The sequence below is a fragment of the Panicum virgatum genome, chromosome 7N (assembly GCF_016808335.1).
Source record: "Panicum virgatum strain AP13 chromosome 7N, P.virgatum_v5, whole genome shotgun sequence".
Classification (NCBI taxonomy): Eukaryota; Viridiplantae; Streptophyta; class Magnoliopsida; order Poales; family Poaceae; genus Panicum; species Panicum virgatum.
The window spans coordinates 18,073,008-18,089,964 of NC_053151.1; the positions used below are offsets into that span (position 1 = coordinate 18,073,008).

Below are 16,957 nucleotides of genomic sequence, written 5' to 3' on the forward strand. Positions count from 1 at the left end.
GTAAAATGTGCTAATAAAAGTAAAAGATATCTTCTACTCCCTTCCTCTATAACTTCAAAAGAAAAGCAAAAGCAAAACAAAACAAAAAAAAAGCATGGCTCTTGCGCTCCCATCCGTTCGTCTTCTTCCACTGGCACCCTCGAGAGCAACCGCACCAACCTCGTCGCCATTATCCGTTACCCGGACACGGCCGAGAGCCCTTCCCCTCCCTCGCGTCCGCTGCTGCGCCAGTCGGATCTCACACCGCGCCGCCGCTGCTAGCGAGGCTACTCCTTCCTGGGCCGGCGAGCTCGCCAGCTCTGTGCCATGGAAGGCCGCGGTCTCCGGCGCGCTCGCCCTCGCCGTTTGCTTCACTTGCTGTAAGCTCGCTTCGTTCTCAAGTTTGCGATGCTTGGTGGAACAGTCCTGAGTAGAGGATGGCTGGAGGATATTGGTGCTTATATCTTTTCTTGCTAGCATGTCTAGTGAAAAAAGAAGCATAAATATATTTTTTATCAGTAAAATTGCCTTCTATTTATCATATAGTGTCATGTCATGTAACATATGGCACTTGCAGTCGTTGGTTCGGCCAATGCTAGGACTGGGGTAAACAAACCAGAACTGCTTCCTAAAGAATTTACTACCGTCATTGATGTTGCTGGTTTTCTTTCCTCAGGCCAGGTAATTTCAATCGATCCATGACATTGCAACCAACTATTTCTTCGCAGACACTTAAGAAATTTAGGAACAATATGGATTACTAAATGATGGAAAGCTAAATCTGAGAGCACTTATGAAAACATAATATTATTTATTCGTCTAGGATTTGATATCCTGAGTGACCTTCATATTTTTTTCTCAGGAACAAGCAGAACATTCTGGCTTATATAGGATAAAATTGTCTGATGGAGGCACTTTACATTCTACTGATTGGATTTCTTTATGACCCGTTCGTATAATCTTGCAATATATATTTGATGAATAGTCATGCCAACTCTTATATTATAATGAAGACGGATACTTGTCTGGCTTACTTTTGTTCCACCTGAAAAACGCACCATCTTGTTATTTCCACATCAATTATAGATGTGGATTGTTTGTTCTTAGGAAAACCGTTTGCGCCAAGAGATAGAAGACCTGGAGAAGGATACAGGGTACAAACTGCGAGTTCTTGCACAAAATTATCCCGATACCCCTGGTGAGTTTGTTTTAGCCTATATATGGTAGGGCCTTTGGCTTGCTTTCCATTCAAATACTTGTAAGCATAGTATGCTTCCACTGAAATACTTGTAATCATGGTATGCTTGGTCACATATTCCTAACTTGGACAGCCTATTTCTTTTACAATGTCTTGATTAACCATGTGAAAATGATCAAATTGTTTCTCGTACGTTCATATGGTTTACTACAACTAAAATTACTAAAAGTACCCTTTTGGAGCTTGTTTCATGTTCGAACTATAACATAGCATGTCTTTTTAGTATTCATGAGATGTTTAGGTTGTGTATGTTTGCTGTTCATATGGTAAAGTTCCAATAGAAAATTCTGCAATATCATTGCCAACTCCCAAGAACGGCAACACTATGATGTTCCTGATTGTTTTTTCTTTATATGGTTTCTCTTTATTTTACAGTTCCAAATTTGATTTATGACATCAGCTCAGTGGGCATCCTGTATTTCAATGAAATTTTCAAATATATATCGTGTATGGTTATAATACTCCATATGATCCTTCTTTCTGTCTAAGGGAAACCATTTGATTGGGACCATAATCCAATGACTGAACTCGGGTAGCAGGATGCAAATCCCTATCTTGTCATGACTCTGCGTGACATCATATTTTAGATCGTTTGTTTTTGCCCTATATTTTCAGGATTGGCTATCAAAGATTTTTGGCAGGTTGATGAGCGTACTATTGTTTTTGTTGCTGATCCAACCTTTGGTAAGATACTTAAATGCAGCATAATTGTTGAGTTTTTTTTTTCTAAATGTTGTAGTTATTTTGTCACTGGTTAATTCAAGTCACATATGATGTTCACTACGGGAGGCCGGCAGTTTGCCGTGTGCCTTTGGCACACGGCAAAGGGTGAAAAACTCACGGCAAAGGGTTTGCCGTGTGCTGCACACGGTAAACAACACACAGCAAATAGATGTCGGCAAAGAGGTCCTTTGCCGTGTGCCATTTATCGGGCACACGGCAAACTCTTTGCCGTGTGGTTTGTAGCACTCGGCAAACAAATTTTGAAGGAATAAAAAAAACAGCCGCGTGTGGCGCCGCCGCCGGCACCACTGTCCGCCGCTGCCGACACCATTGTCCGGCATCACTGCTCGGAGGAGCCGTAGCGGCCGCCGTCATGGTCCCTGCCGTCGCTGCTTGGAGGAGCCGCCGCCACCGCCGCGCTCTTGGTCCCCACCACCGCCGTCGTGGTCTCGGCCGTCGCCGCTGCACGAGGGGGGCAGGCGCCTCCTGGTCCGCGACGGCGCTAGAGGGGAGGGACGGCCGCCGCTGGTGGTCCTTGTTGGCCGGGAGCGCCGGCCGGGTCGAGTCATAGCAGGGGTACCTCGGCTCCTCCGCCGCGCGCGTGCCTCGCCGCCGGGAGAAGAGGGGCCCGCCCCACCGCGCGCGCCTCTCGCTGCCGCAGCCCGCCCGCGAGCCTCGCCGCCGGGAGCAGGAGGGGCTCGCCCCGCCGCGCGCCTCTTGCCACCGCAGCCTGCCTGCGAGCCTCGCCGCCGGAAGAAGGAGGGACCCGCCCCGCCCCGCCGCGCCCGCCTCTCGCCGCAGCAGCCCGCCCGCGAGCCTCGCCGCCGGGAGCAGGAGGGGCGCGCACCTCTCGCCGCCGCAGCCTGCCCTCAAGCCTCGCCGCCGGGAGCAGGAGGGGCGCGCGCCTCCCGCCGCCACAGCCCGCCCGCGAGCCTCGCCGCCGGGAGAAGGAGGGGCCCGCCCCGCCGCGCGCGCCTCTCGCCGCCACAGCCCGCACGCGCGTGCCTCGCCGCCTCGGCCAGCCTCGCCGCCACACGCTGATTGCCGCCGAGATCTGGAGGGAGCAGGGGAGGCGGAGAAGAAAAGGTAGCAGCAGGAGAGAGAGAGAGAGGCTGAGGGAGAGGGAGAGAGAGAGAGAGCGCGTGAGGGCCAATGGGAGAGCCCCATTTCAAGGGACGGATCGATGACATGGCAACTTTGCCGAGTGTCCACAAATATACTCAGCAAAGATGACATGATTTTCATTTTTCCTTCTTTTCTTATCACGTGTTCTTCTAAATTCATGTCAAATACAAAAGTTAATAACTACAAAGTTTTAGATTCCATCGAGCTGTATGACTTTGGTGTAAACTTTTTGAAATTTTAATTAGTATAAACTTTGGTATAAACTTATTTGAAACGTATTTAATTAGTTAAATATAGAAAATAAATACAAAAATATACCAAATTTTAATATGGAGTACCACATGTTGTATGTGAAGAGTGGAAAAACTTTCGAAGTCGAACTCAAATTCAACCGTCACTTTTACTCCAAACCTAACTGCATCCTTCTCAAATCTCCGAATCTTCTCCGGAGATGTTTCCATTTGTAAGCATCGTGCGTGAAAAAATTACGAAACCTACTCAATTTTTTACCACTGCCTCCACATATGATATAACGAGATATTGACAAATCTCATAATTTTCAGGCTTCATTTGCTTTTTTTAGAATTTTAAAATCATTCGAACACACGTTCGTGGCCGTGTTTCCTAGACAAGATGTTGAAAATTTCTTTTCATTTCACGTGTAAGACCTCAAATTGGGCTAAATAATATGAATATCATTTTTTTCACTAATTTTATTTTATTATTTGAATCATTTGTAGTTCAAATATGACTTGATTCAAAAAATTGCTTAAAATGCAATTAATTAGTTATATATAGCAAAAAAATTTAAAAATGTACCCAATTTTAACTTAGGGTACTACATGTTGTATGTAGTGGGTAGAAAAAGTTTCGAGGTGAGAAGAGAAAAAAAAATTATAACTTTGCCGTGTGCCGAAAATAACACACGGCAAACTATTGACTTTGCTGTGTGCAAAAAAAAAAAACACACGGCAAAGTTTTTGCCGTGTGTCAGCACACGACAAAGCATGGATTTTGCCGTGTGTATTTTTTTGCCGTGCGTTTTCGTTGAGGCACCCGGCAAAGTGGCTCTTTGCCGTGTGCCCGATAAAAAGCACACGGCATTCTAGCGATTTCCGGTAGTGGTTACTAGCAGCAATCTTATAACTGTGTCTATTTGAAGATTTAACTGAGTAGCAGGTCGTTCCCTGCTAGTTTCATGTAATAGTATTCTTTTTGGGTCAACACCCCCACCTGTGGTCCTAGGTGGTGTTTTTTTTTTGTAGGACCTTTTATCTCTTGTTTGTCCCATTGTTGTGGCATCTTGTGTGTACTACAAAAATACCTGAAATTTGTTCACTGTGATATTTGTTGGTGGGATGTATGTACTGAATCTAATCTGAAAATCTTTGGGCAGGCAACATAATAAATTTCAACGTTGGCCCATTAGTTGATTTAGATGTCCCTCGGAGCTTTTGGAGTCAGGTTTCAGGGGAGTATGGGAACATGTTCTACTGGAAAGAAAAGGTTACATTCTATCGTTTGACCTATTAATTATCTGGTGTATTCATATCGGAATGCGTTAATTATTCCTTGCATTTTGATAGTCCTGATTAAATGATCGACAGAGATATGTTTTGTATGTGAGAATTTAACTTGAAAGTCATACCAAGTCTTGAATATTTGTCATGGGGACAATTTATACCTTGTGCCCCCCATTATTGTAGTAAACTCTACTAAAGGACAGACACCCTAATTTCAAATAGTAAAGTCATTGATATATTTAGGAAAATGTAGGTCTCTACTAAAGGACTGACACCCTAATTTCAAATAGTAAAGTCATAGATATGTTTAGGAAAATGTAGGTCATTAACAATAGTGAGGGAGATATATATCATGTGGGAAGTGTGGTTAGCAATAAAAAAGAGCTAAGCTATTCTTCTCTAGAACTTGGTGGTTTGTGCCACTGGTATCTATAGCAAAACAACTACGCACCATATTTGCAGTTTCCTGAGTTGATTTACTAGTAAACTTTTAGAACTCTTATAGAAAAGGATAGCTTTTTTTTCTGTTCTTTTTTCACTTTCATGTATGGATGGATTTGTAGGAATCTACTAACATCTTTTGTTCATCTTGAACATGGTCAGGGAGAGGATGCATCGATTGAAGCTGCCGTGACGGAAATTTCACGCTGTCTAAGAGACCCCAGCGGGACAAATAATTGTTCGGAGGTGCTATAGGAAGCAAGGGGTTATCGTTGCCGAAAGAAACATGGAAAGTCTTCTGAACACGATATCCAGTATACCAAAAAACTATTAACAAATTACTTCTGTGAAAAAATAATAAAATCATGGCGCAATGACACATACTACTATGACTAGATCACTAAAAAACTGTCAACTAATTGATTAACTTAAATCTCCGAAAACAAACGCAAGAATGTGTCGATTTGTGCAAGCAATCTTCTTCCGCGGCCAGCCGGTCACGGCACGAAGCAGCATCCGCCGAAGCTGAAGCGCCGGAACCATGGCTTCCGGAGTGCGGCCTTGGCGGTGAGCCTGCGCTCCGGGTTGGCGTCGAGCAGGCCGCTCAGAACCTCGAAGCCGGCCTCCGAGAGCATCTCTTCCGGGAACACCTCCCGCAGGCAGCCGGTGTACGTGGCGCAGCCCGTCTCCCGCAGCTCGGCCACCAGATCACGATTCGCCAGCTTCTGCAGCCCCGGCCACTCGACGATGCCCTGTGTCCCGACCGCGCGCTGCATCTTCTCGAAGACCTTGGCGTCCAGGTCGGCGCCGAAGAAAGGCTCGCCGCTGCCGGCGAGGAGCTCGGCCATGATGCACCCGAGCCCCCACGTGTCGACCCGGTCATCGTAGTCCTGGGAGCCGAGGAAGATCTCCGGCGCGCGGTACGGGCTCGGCGACGCCAGCGGCGCGGAGCCGTCCCTGCTCGGCCGCGCCGCCGGCTCGGACACGCCGAAGCCGCAGATCCTGTAGACCACCTTCTTGCCGTCCCGCCTCCCGTCGACGATCACGTTCTCCGGCACCATGTCCCTGTGCAGGACGCCGGCGCCGTGCACGCGCCTGGCGCCGGAGAGGAGCTGGCGCATGGCGTCGCGCACCTCGGCCTCCTGGAACGGCCGCCCCTCGGCGGAGCGGAGCCTCGTGTACTGACGCAGGTTCAGAGGGCCGGCGTACTTGGTGACGAGGAAGCAGTCGCCGTCGCTGCGGGCGCTGTCGGCGTGCGTGGCCACGAGCTTGACGACGGAGGGGTGGCCGCGGCAGGAGGCGAGGGACATGGCCTCCCGGGCGAAGTAGCGCAGGCTCGTCTCCACGAAGCGCTCGTCGGTCCTGCCGCTGAGGCGCTTCACGGCGACGAGGCGCCTGCCGACGCGGTCCCAGGCTTTGTAGACGTCGCCGAACATGCCCTCGCCTAACTTCTCGAGGGGCTCGTACCGCTCCGCCACGGCGGACGGCCAGGTGACGCAGGGCGCCGGCACGGTCAGCTCTTTCTTCATCGCCACCTCGGGCGGCTCCTCCTTCTCCTCGGCTAAGATGGCCGCCATGGATGACCCTGCCGTGTTGGAGCGCCGCCGGGCGCAGGGAGGGAGAAGGAAGGCGCGACGCGACACGGCTGAAGCGGCTGCGCGGGGCTGCTAGCTGCTGGTTGAAACAGGGATCAGGTGGGGCGTTCCCAGTTATATGGAGGCGTGGCGAACCTGCTGGGCTCCGACTCGGAGGACACACGCGGGGACTAGGCCCGCCCGGGCGGATCGGAATTCGGAACTCGAGTCCGACCGATCTCGTTTCTGTGCGTCTCGCATGTTTACTGACATCACTCCACATTTTGAAGGGCCTAACTGTCCGTGTTCCGTATCACCGGCGAGTAGATTTGTGTGTGCGTCACAGGCTCGGATAGTAGTACAAGCTAAGGCACAACGATTTATACTGGTTCGGGTTGAATGTCCCTATGTCCAGTTCGAGCTTGTGCTCTTTTACTCAAAAGTTTGCAGTAGGGGTTACAAACAGGCGAGAGAGGGAACAAGGGTCCCAAGTCTCTGGTTCGAGTGCCTGAGTATGTGAATGCGAATGTGAGTTTTGTTGCAGATGCCCCTGCATGAGGCTCGCCTCTCCCCTTTTATAGCCCAAGAGGTGAGGATTTACAAGGAAGAGAGATAGAGAGGGAAAGAACAAAAGGTGGGAGTCAGGTGACTCCCGACCCCCTTTTGGCTACTGAGTGGTGGCCCCTTCCGTACATCCTCTGACAAGATTCTCCCCGTATCCGGCAGAGGCGGGATATCCGCTTGCCAACTCGATTCCCGCCCGGCTTCCGCGTTCTCCGTCTCTAGGCGTCGACCCCGTATCTCCCCTGACGTGGCCTATGGCCTTAGCCCGGCGCGGATGGGCTTCTGACAGCAGATCTAGGCCGTGCCTCCGCCTGAATCCGCGCGGGCCGGATCCGTTGCCCACTCTCCGTTCGTACCGGCGGAGAGGGCTGTCGTGTCCCTGACTTCTCGGGACCACTCTGGGCTGCTCATCCTCACCCGACAGGTCCCTCGTCTTCCCAGCGACCCACATCTGTAGGTCTCAGGCGAGGCGGACCTTCATCCGCTGAGGTCGGGCGAGGCGGACCCTCCTCGGTGAGGGTCTAGCGAGGCGGACATTCCTCGGTGAGGGTTGGGCGAGGCGGACCTTCCTCCGCGGAGGTCGGGCGAGGCAGTCCCCTTCCTTCTAGGGTCGGGTTGGAGTTGGACTTCCATTATCCGATCGGGCCGTCCTCTTGGTTGTGGGCCTCGTGGCCTTTTGGTTGTTTCTCTTGGCTTGGGCTGCCTCATGCCATTCTTTTACCGATCCGGTTATCCCTTAATGGGCTAAGTTGAGACGCCCATAATCCTTATCCCCAACAGTAGCCCCCGACCCTCCCGCGGGTTTGTTTTTGAAAAACGCACGGGGGGAGTTCTCGTTTTCGCAACGAGCGTGTTCTGCAACTTTTCCGCTCTCCTCCTTTCCTGTGGGTGCGCGCGAGCGCACCCACTGGGTGTTGCCCCCGAGCCTCTGGGCGAGTCAGTGATTCGTTCAGAGGGCCCTGTCGACAATCTTTAATCCTTGAGATGATGGGATGGCGTGGTTCTTATCCGCTGGGTGCGCGCGAGCACACCCAGTGGGTGTAACCCCCGAGCCTGTTGGCGAATCGGCAATTCGCGCAGAGGGTGATGTGTTCTCTTACTGAGGAAGGCTTCCGGGGCGCGCCCCCCCTCTTATTTTATTTCTGGTGACGGGACTCGTCGGGGCGAGCGGCGAGCCAGAGCCATAATGGTGCCTGCTGCCCTGCACCCGGCTGATGTTGCGTGGTTCAACTTTCTGATGCCTGGCCCTGCCCCGCGCTGTCGTTTCGGGGTGCGCTGGTCGAGGATGCTGCCCATCCATCGGGTGCCGCGCCTTCACGGGTTGCTTCAAACTTTTCCCTTGCGGTCGACGCAGGCGAGATGCCTTCTCTTGGCTATAAATAGGGGTCCTTGGGCACCCTTTCCTCTTCAGTTCTTGCAGTTCCTGCTTCACGCTCCTCCTTAGCTTATAATGTCTCCCTCTGTTTTTCGCGGCTGACCCCCGGACCGGGTGGACCGGTTTCCTTAGGTCTTGATGCTAGAAGAATGCTTGCGAGCGGCGAGCGATAGCTGGAGAAAGCGTCCTTACCATCTCTCAGCTCAGTCGACACAGCAGAAGAACATAGGGCCCGCAAGGGCCCGCTTCTATGGTGTCCTCCAGCTTATAGGGGTGGTGTGGCGCCACAGGTATGACATTAGCACCAGGCTTTGTCGCTGTTCTTCGCATCGTCCCTGTTGGCGACAAGGTTGCTCTCGGAGAGGTGGCATTGAGGGCGCTGTTTGCTAGCTTGACCCCCCGCAAGGTCTTCGGTGGAGGAGAGGCTAGAAGAAAGCTTGCGAGAAGGGCATTCCTTCGGACCTGTACGGTCCGGAAATTGCCTCTCGTGCTTTCCAAGTAGTCTGCCGCCATGTCCGCTGAGGACTCATTGTCCTTTATTGGTGGTCACTCCTCCCCAAAGACAGGCAAAATTGCCACCTAGGTGGCGATGCTTTTGTATCTTGTAATGGCTTCGAGCTGATAACCCTTTGTAATCTTCGTTCGCAAAGTAATGAAGTTTTTATTTTCTCGGCGTGGTTTTTTTTCTCTCATTTGCTTATTTGGGGGGGGGGGGGGGGCTCTTCAGGCCAACCCCCATTCCTATGTCGTCCTTCCACGCGCTCTTTTTGCTCGGAGTGGGAGGGTTGGCGCATGCCACGCTTTCCGTAGGAGGCGAAACGTGATGGCCTTGGAGCTAATAACGGGTTAGTTCGATTGGGGCCCTGCTCTCGATGCGGGGGGAGCGAGACTAGTGGGCATAGCAGCCGACCCCTATTCCCTTCTTTTCCAACCCTCGAAGTTACCAGAGTCGTGTGACTGACCCCTGGCGGCTCGATGCCTCCCCCCCGTGGGGAACTTGAGTTGATAGTCATCGGGATTCGAACACAAGGTTAGGAAGCCCAGACCGCGTGGTCGTGCTTGAGTCGAGGTCATGTGACCCTTCCTTCGTTGCCCCTCGCTCTTCTGTTCTCCGGGCAGCTGTCGAACCCTGCGGCGGGCCAACTTTCGAACCCCGGAGATGTCGTGGGCCGTCGTGGCCTTTGTTGGGCTTCCGTTTGGTTCTGCCTGTCTTGACTGGGGGTAAATCCATCTTTTTTACCCCGTGGCTGATTTGCCCATTCCCTAACGGACAGCGACTGTTGAAGCTGCAGGCCCACATCTCGACGGGACGCGGCGTATCGGGCGCAGCGACGCCTTGATGTGGCTGCGGGATTCGAGGGGCGGGTTGCCTGCTCCCCTTCTTAAATAGGGATGGCGGAGGCCGCGGCGGCTCACCTATTCTTGCATTCGAGTCGAAACCAAAAAGCGAGAGAGAAAAACAGAACGCAAGCCGGAAAAGCCTCACCGCCTCAGCTGTCGCACCTTTTCACCGCCACTCATCTCCGTCGCCGTCGCATAGCCCCCAAGTTCCTCTTGCGGTTCCCCCTCGCCCGCCATGACTCAGTGGGCGCGATCCACCATCTCCGAGGCAGATTTGGAGGGGCTCGTGGCCCGGGGGATGCTTCGCCCTCGCACGGCGGCAATGGAGTGGGTGGCCCCAGGCAGCGAGCGATCGCTGTCGCCGCTCGCGGGCTACATTGTCTCCTTCCTTGAGTTCCACGAGCGGGGATTCGGGATGCCCACTCACGACTTCTTCCGCGAGTTGCTGTACCACTACAAGATCGAGCTGAAGCATCTGAATCCCAATGGGATCCAACACATCTCCACCTTTGTCGCCCTGTGTGAGGGCTTCCTCGGCATCCCTCCCGTCTTCGATCTCTGGAGGTACTTCTTTGCGGTCTCTCCCTACCGACCAAAGCTCCATGGCACCTTCTACGATGTTTCGGCGGGCTGCGCGAGTGTGCATCTACGCAGCAGCGGTGACCAACGCCAGTGCCAGTTCATCGAGATGGGGAAGTTGAAGACCTCCAACAAGGGGTGGAACAAGAAGTGGTTCTATCTGAAGAACATCGAGTCGTCCCACCTCCCCAGCTACACCGGCCGGCTTGTGACGAAGGCCCCTAAGACTTGGGGATGGGGGGTGCCGGACAAGGAGAAGAGAAGGTTAGCGGGTTATTTCTGGGCGCTCCAGCAGCTGTAGGAGGCCGGACTAAACGGGTTCCGTGTCGTCTCCGCCTACCACAAGCGAAGAATCGCGCCTCTCATGGCGCGGGCTCTCCCTCTCTATCACATGAACGAGGGTGCCGACCTCTCCGGGACTGTGATGTCGTCGGAGGGGATTGACGAGGCGGAGGTGCTGCGGCGGTTGAGGGAGACGTTTGACCCTCCAATCGCATACCCCGACCCCCAGTCACCGGCGATGCTTCCTGACGAGGGAGCTCCCGCGCTCGTATGTTTCCTTCTTCCTCTCCTCCCGTCTTTTCCCTTCTTTTCCTGATCTTTGTGGTTGGCCTGCCCTATAGGATAGGAGCGATTTCTTCTCGTTCGCCGTGCCACTGCCGGAGGATGTCGCTCGTCATGAGAGGAATCGCCTCACCGCTGTGGCGAAATTAGCGAAGAAGAGGGAGAGGGAGGAACGCATGGAGGATCGGAGGAAAGCTGCGAAGAAAATCTAGAGCCACAAGTCGCGAGGCCTCATCTCCTCCAGCGATGAGGCCGAGATGCTCAGCAAGCTGGAGGATGACTCCGACGATGCGAGCAGCGGTGGCAACGAAGAGTCCGAGGGTGGCAACCCCTATCAGGACTTGGTGTTCCTCCACGAGGGTATCGGAGGTGATGGGGGCCCCTCATCCGCCATGGCGGGAGCCGGCGGCTCCCCTCCGCCATGGGAGTTTCACGCGCGGCGCAATGTCGCGCTCGATGCACGGAGGCCGGCGTCGGTGAGGCGAAGCGATTCCCCCCACGGAGGTTGAGATCCGCCGGGCGGGACTGCTCCCCTTCCCGGCGTTCGGAATCAAGGCGGAGGAGCCGTTCCCCTTCCCGGAGGTCAGGAAGATCTTCCGACCCTCGAAGTCGTCGTCCCACCGTTAACCCACGGACGGCTCCGCTCGCTCCACCCGAGCACCGACCCCGCGAGCAGCCGCAGGGGCGCCGAAGAAGCGTCTTGTAGAGGTGGCCGTGTGGCCAGTCACGAAGTGGGCGTGTTCCGTCTCTTCCCTGTAAGAGCTTATCGATTTAACTGGTGGCGTCCCTCTCTTTCTTGCCTGGCTTGTCTTGAATCGATTTTTGCTATTTACCAGGACAGCTGCACCTCCCGCTCGCTGATGATCGCTCCCTGCAAGACTTTGGCCAAGCAAAAAGGGACATCTACGGCCGCTCCTCTGGCGGGGCCGGTCGAGCAAGGGTCCGCTCCCCTGGGTCAGTTGTTGATCCGGACGCCGTGCCGCGAGATGATCCCCCGCCAGGAGCGTCCGCCTTCCCTGCCTCCCGTTAGTGCGGGCCTCGGGGAAACAAGGGATGGCTCTCCCGAGTCCGCGGCCGGTAGTGAAGCTTCCCCGATGGCCGGGACAGTGGAGGCAAAGCACGCCGTGCTCCCGCCTCCTGATGATGTTATCAATCTCGACTCGCCCGAGGACCGGGATACCGGGGCGTTCGTAGAGATCCTGACCTCCAACGCGGACGTAGTGCTCCCGAACGCAGAAGTGAGGGCGGCCGAAGAGGAGAGAGGCCCCTCCGCCGAGGAAGTCGTGATGACGGGTTCCGATGACGCCCGGCCCAAGTCCGGGGCAGGTGACGCCCCGGAGACCGATGTCAATGCCGCGGACTCGACCCTCGTAACAGGCTCCAAGCTTCCCCTGGACTCTGCTGCTCCGCCCTCCAATTCTCAAGCTGGTGCCTCGCCTGCTTCAGATGTCTCCGCTTCATCCCCTGCTTGGGAGACAGGCGCGACATCCAAAGATGATGCCACCCTGTCGCTCACAGGTCCCGTGTCAATGGAGGCGGGGCCATTGACAACGACCACGCCGGCCTTGACTCCTTCAGCGATGGCGGCGGCCGCTACCAATGTGGGGGCCCAGACTTCAAGGGCCGTGAAGGCGACGGCGGGGTCCAGTGCGTCCATAGCAAGTAGCGAGGAGGTCCTCAATCGGTTCACGGCCGAAGTGATAGCGCAAGGAGGGGAGGGCGTGAGTTTCGACCCTACCACGCAGAACTTCACGCGTCGGGAGCTTGATTTTGGATGGCTTCGCAAAGTGGTGATTGATGTGGTCACAGTAATGCACGGCCTCTTGGGCCCGTTGGTCGTGGTGAGTGTTCCGTCGTTTATCCTGACTCTTCGATCACTTCTTCTGGTTTGCTTCTGATGCCCTTTCCCCTTGTGCTTGTGGACGTATTTCAGGAGATGGAGCTTTGGGACGAAGAGCGTCTGGCTCTGTGGGTGCAAGGTCAAACGCTCTTGGAGGCGCGCCAGACCATGGAGGAGGAGCTAGCTTCGCTTCGCCGATCCCTCGAAGACGAGCGCGTGGCCAGGGCGGCGGATCACAATGAGGCCTACCGGGTGCTGATTGAAAAGCTCGCCCGGTCCTCTTCCGTCGCTTCAGAGCTCGAGCAGCTTCAAAAGGAGCGCGACGAGCTACGTGTCGGGTTTGAGGCGGTGGAGCAGGCTCGTGAGGCCGCGGTCCAGGGGCGCAACTCAGCCATCCAGGAACATGACGCTGCAATCCAGGAGCGTGATGTCGCAATGCAGGAGCACGACGCGGAGACCCAAAGGCGCAACATCGCGCTATCAACTACGGAGGAGGCGTTGGAGGGGGAGAAGACCACAATCTCGAGCTCGCAGAGTATTTCCGACCCCTATCTTGTTGTTGCTTCATGCGTGTTTTCTTAGTTCGTGGTGCTAAAACTGATTGTCTTTTCTAGACGCCCACAATGAGTCCAAGGATCTGCGCCAGGAGCTCACTCGCGTCGACAGCCAGAGGAAAGAGGTGGAAGCGGCAGTGGCTTCGTTGACTGTCGATGTTGCTACCCATCGCGCCACGCAGCAGAGATTGGAGGGAACCGTCGTGCGACTCCAGGACGAGGCAGCCAGTGAGCACCTTTATCGTGCAACCCCTTTTTGGTTTCTTCTCGATGGATTGCATAAATGGGTGAGCCCTGTTTCCTTAGCAGCCGCAAACTCCCTGCGTCGAGAGACAGAGTCAAAGTTGCTGGAGATGAAGGAAGCGCTTGAACTCCAAGTGACTGTTTGCGACAACCTTCGCCTTGTGGTGGGGCTCATGTTGGACGACCTCGGCGTAGAGGCCGCCGCTGCACCGGGTCAGTTCATTAGCCAGCTCCTCGAGGGCGTGGATGGACTAAAGCAGGTGGTCCAGGCCACTCGTCAAGAGGTCGAGGTTGCAGGCTTGGCGGCGAGGGACGCTGTGTACACTGGGGTGCACCACGCCTTCGCTGTTGCGCGCAGCCATTATGTCAACATCGACCTGGAGGAGCTGAGCAAGGGGTACCCGGGGGACTATGCTGACGCCGAATTGGATGCCTTCGAGGAGGAAACCGCCTCATTCACCCAGAACCTGGCTGACAAGATGCTGGAGGATGACGAGGATTAGTAGTTGGGTCATCTTGGAACGGGTTGTATCTTATCGTTATTGGAAACTTCTGTCTTGTGGATATTTTGAATGATTTGCTTCACACTTTGTAATATGATTTCGAAAGGGTTTTTTCGATAAGAATTTTGTTCTTTGGGGGTTGGAGAAGCGAGCGCGAATCAAAGACTGTTGGAGCCGAAAACGTTTAGCTGCGAGCAAAATGCCGTAACCATCGAGGTATTTGGTATTTGCTCGATTCGAATGGCAATTAGGGACCGGTCTGTTCGCCCGACTCCCAAAAAGGGGATGATCCCCAGTCCAACTCCCAAAGGGGGATGATCCCTAGCAGCCCCCGAGTGATTTTCGACCCGAGTTTGTGCAGGGGTGGGGAACGACTCAAAGGTAAGAGGAACGACATGGAAAGAAATGAGGCACTTTTTCGGAGAACAACTTTATTTCATATGACAGTTTTTACATCAAGTAAGACTACGGGTAGAAACGACGCAGCTGCTCAATGTTCCAAGCGTTGGTCGAAGACTTGGCCATCGGCAGTCTGCAGCTTGTATGTGCCAGGGCGGAGCACTTCTGCTACGACGAATGGGCCTTCCCATGGTGGTGACAGCTTGTGGCGGCCCTTCGTGCTCTGAACCCATCGGAGTACTAGGTCTCCAACGTTGAAGGTGCATCCTCTAATGCGATGGTGGTGGTAATGTCACATCGCCTGTTGATACTTGGCTGATCGAAGTAAAGCGACATCGCGCACTTCCTCGAGCTGGTCCAGAGCGTCTTCCATGGTGGTATCCGACCCCAGTTCGCTGTAGGCCTTCACGCTTGGGGAGCCATACTCCAAATCGGTGGGCAGAATGGCCTCCGCGCCATAAACCATGAAGAATGGTGTAAAGCCAGTTGCCCGGCTTGGGGTCATTCTTAGACTCCAGAGGACGGACGGGAGCTCCGCGACCCAGCGTCCGGCGATCTTCTTGAGCCGGTCATATATTCTTGGCTTGAGTCCCTGCAGGACCATATCGTTTGCTCGTTCGACTTGCATATTCTTGCGCGTGTGTGCGACCGCTGCCCAATCGACACGGATGTTGTGATCGTCACAAAACTCAAGAAAATGCTTCCCTGTGAAATTGGAGCCATTGTCGGTGATGATGGAGTTCGGTACTCCGAAACGATGGATAATGTCTTGGAAGAAAGTAGCAGCCTGCACGGATTTTAGCGACGTGATCGGCCTTGCTTCGATCCATTTTGTGAACTTGTCTACGGCGACAAGCAGATGAGTGTAGCCCCCGGGCGCTTTTGTCAAGGGGCCAACCATGTCTAACACCCAGACCGCAAAGGGCCATGTGATGGGGATAGTCTGGAGCGCCTGCGCCAGCATGTGCATTTGCCGAGCATAGAATTGGCACCCTTCGCAAGTGCGCATGATTTGCTCGGCATCGGCGACTGCCATCGGCCAATAGAACCCTTGGCAGAATGCGTTCCCGACCAAAGTTTTGGGTGCAGCATGATGTCCACATATTCCACCATGGATATCCATCAGCAACTCTTTTCCCTGCTCGATGGGGATGCATCGCTACAGGATTCCTGTGTGGCTTCACATGTAGAGCTCTTCCCCGATGAAGACATAGGACTTGTCTCATCGGGCCAACCTACGCGCCTCCGTCTTGTCACTGGGGAGGACATCGCATAGGAGGTAATCTAGGTAAGGTCGCTTCCTATCATCTACGGCACTGGGCACCGGACACTTTTCCTCTTCTAATTCCAGGACCTCGAGGTCGAACGACGGAAATTCCGATCCCCCAGCCCCCGAGCCCCTTGCGGGGGGGGGGGGGGGGGGGAGAACGGCTGGGATCGGGCTCTGGGCCTTTGATTGACCTAGTCGTGGGTTGGGGTCGGGTACGACGATCATCTCGGGTGGGGCTGTGACATCGCGTTCTGAGGACCTTGCCTTGGGCTTCTCTTCTTTTGGGAGTCAGATGGAGGGCTTGTGTTGATCGCTGGCGAAAATGTTGTTGGGGACCGGTTCACGTCTCGACCCCATTTTTGCTAGTTCATCCGTGCTGACGCTAATCTGGTTAACACACCGGTGGGCTAGAACATACGGATCACAAATGATCGTCACCAGCGGGCTTCAGACAGGACCGGTCAGACCGCTCCTTCCAACCGGTCAGAACGGTTAGACGCAGAAACTCGCAAAAACCTAAAACCTCAAGCTCGAGAGGGACTCCGTCAGAGCTTGAAGATCTAGGGTTGCCTTGAGGTCGGCAGGCCACTCAAGATGCCCTTGAACGTCGTAGAGACAAGCAAAGAACAGCAAATAGGTTGGAAAAGCTTAGGGTTTGAGAAAAAGGGTAAAAGAGATTTTATTGATTCAATTGTGGTTAGAAAACCCTCAATCGGCCGCAGCCTTTATATTTATAGGCCGGGGAGGACGTACCCCTTCCAAACCGGGTTATAATAGGACTCTCAACACAAAACCCTAATCCTACTCAGATTACAGGCCCAGAACGGTCTGACCGGTCGGCCCAATCGGTCGGCCTCGGTTATTGCCAATTTTGGCCTCCAACACATGCCCCCCTGCCTTTTTGGTGAGCTATGCAAGCCAAAAAGCAAATACCTAAACATGCTCTAAGAATACAGAATTACAAATCCATCACTGGCCTAAAAATAATGCTAAGGGTGATATCCAAATACCGGCCATCTTCATCTTCAAGTGTCTTGCCAAATACTTGGGTAGTATTTCTTCAAGTATCTTCCATTCAGCGCCCTGGGTAGACGTTCTCCTT

At 53.9% G+C, this 16,957-nt stretch overlaps 3 protein-coding genes across 8 annotated transcripts; 2 read left to right on the forward strand and 1 right to left on the reverse strand.

Annotated features, from left to right (window-relative positions):
• The first annotated feature begins 66 nt into the window (after positions 1-66).
• LOC120682894 (thylakoid lumenal 15.0 kDa protein 2, chloroplastic-like) lies at positions 67-5,457 on the forward strand. Of its 5 annotated transcripts, none has more exons than XM_039964918.1 (6): positions 67-359; positions 557-660; positions 1,087-1,177; positions 1,853-1,921; positions 4,482-4,591; positions 5,172-5,457. In XM_039964918.1, the coding sequence occupies exons 1-6, from the start codon at positions 95-97 to the stop codon at positions 5,199-5,201; spliced, it is 669 nt and encodes a 222-aa protein (XP_039820852.1). In that variant the 5' UTR covers positions 67-94; the 3' UTR covers positions 5,202-5,457. The 5 variants fall into 5 exon arrangements, 3 of the variants coding, with proteins under 3 accessions (XP_039820852.1, XP_039820851.1, XP_039820853.1); XM_039964917.1 differs by having other exon boundaries at positions 5,212-5,449; XR_005678634.1 differs by having other exon boundaries at positions 304-359; positions 842-1,177; positions 5,212-5,457.
• An 89-nt stretch (positions 5,458-5,546) lies between these two features.
• On the reverse strand, positions 5,547-6,626 carry LOC120680968 (putative cyclin-dependent kinase F-2). The gene has a single exon (XM_039962531.1). It carries the CDS (start codon positions 6,624-6,626, stop codon positions 5,547-5,549), a length of 1,080 nt encoding a protein of 359 aa, XP_039818465.1.
• Positions 6,627-11,895: 5,269 nt separating this feature from the next.
• Positions 11,896-14,306, forward strand: LOC120683422 (golgin-84-like). 2 transcript variants are annotated; one of them, XM_039965504.1, is made up of 4 exons: positions 11,896-12,887; positions 12,980-13,421; positions 13,501-13,668; positions 13,750-14,306. In XM_039965504.1, the coding sequence occupies exons 1-4, from the start codon at positions 11,907-11,909 to the stop codon at positions 14,184-14,186; spliced, it is 2,028 nt and encodes a 675-aa protein (XP_039821438.1). In that variant the 5' UTR covers positions 11,896-11,906; the 3' UTR covers positions 14,187-14,306. The 2 variants fall into 2 exon arrangements, with proteins under 2 accessions (XP_039821438.1, XP_039821437.1); XM_039965503.1 differs by having other exon boundaries at positions 11,898-12,887; positions 13,747-14,306.
• Positions 14,307-16,957: the final 2,651 nt, after the last annotated feature.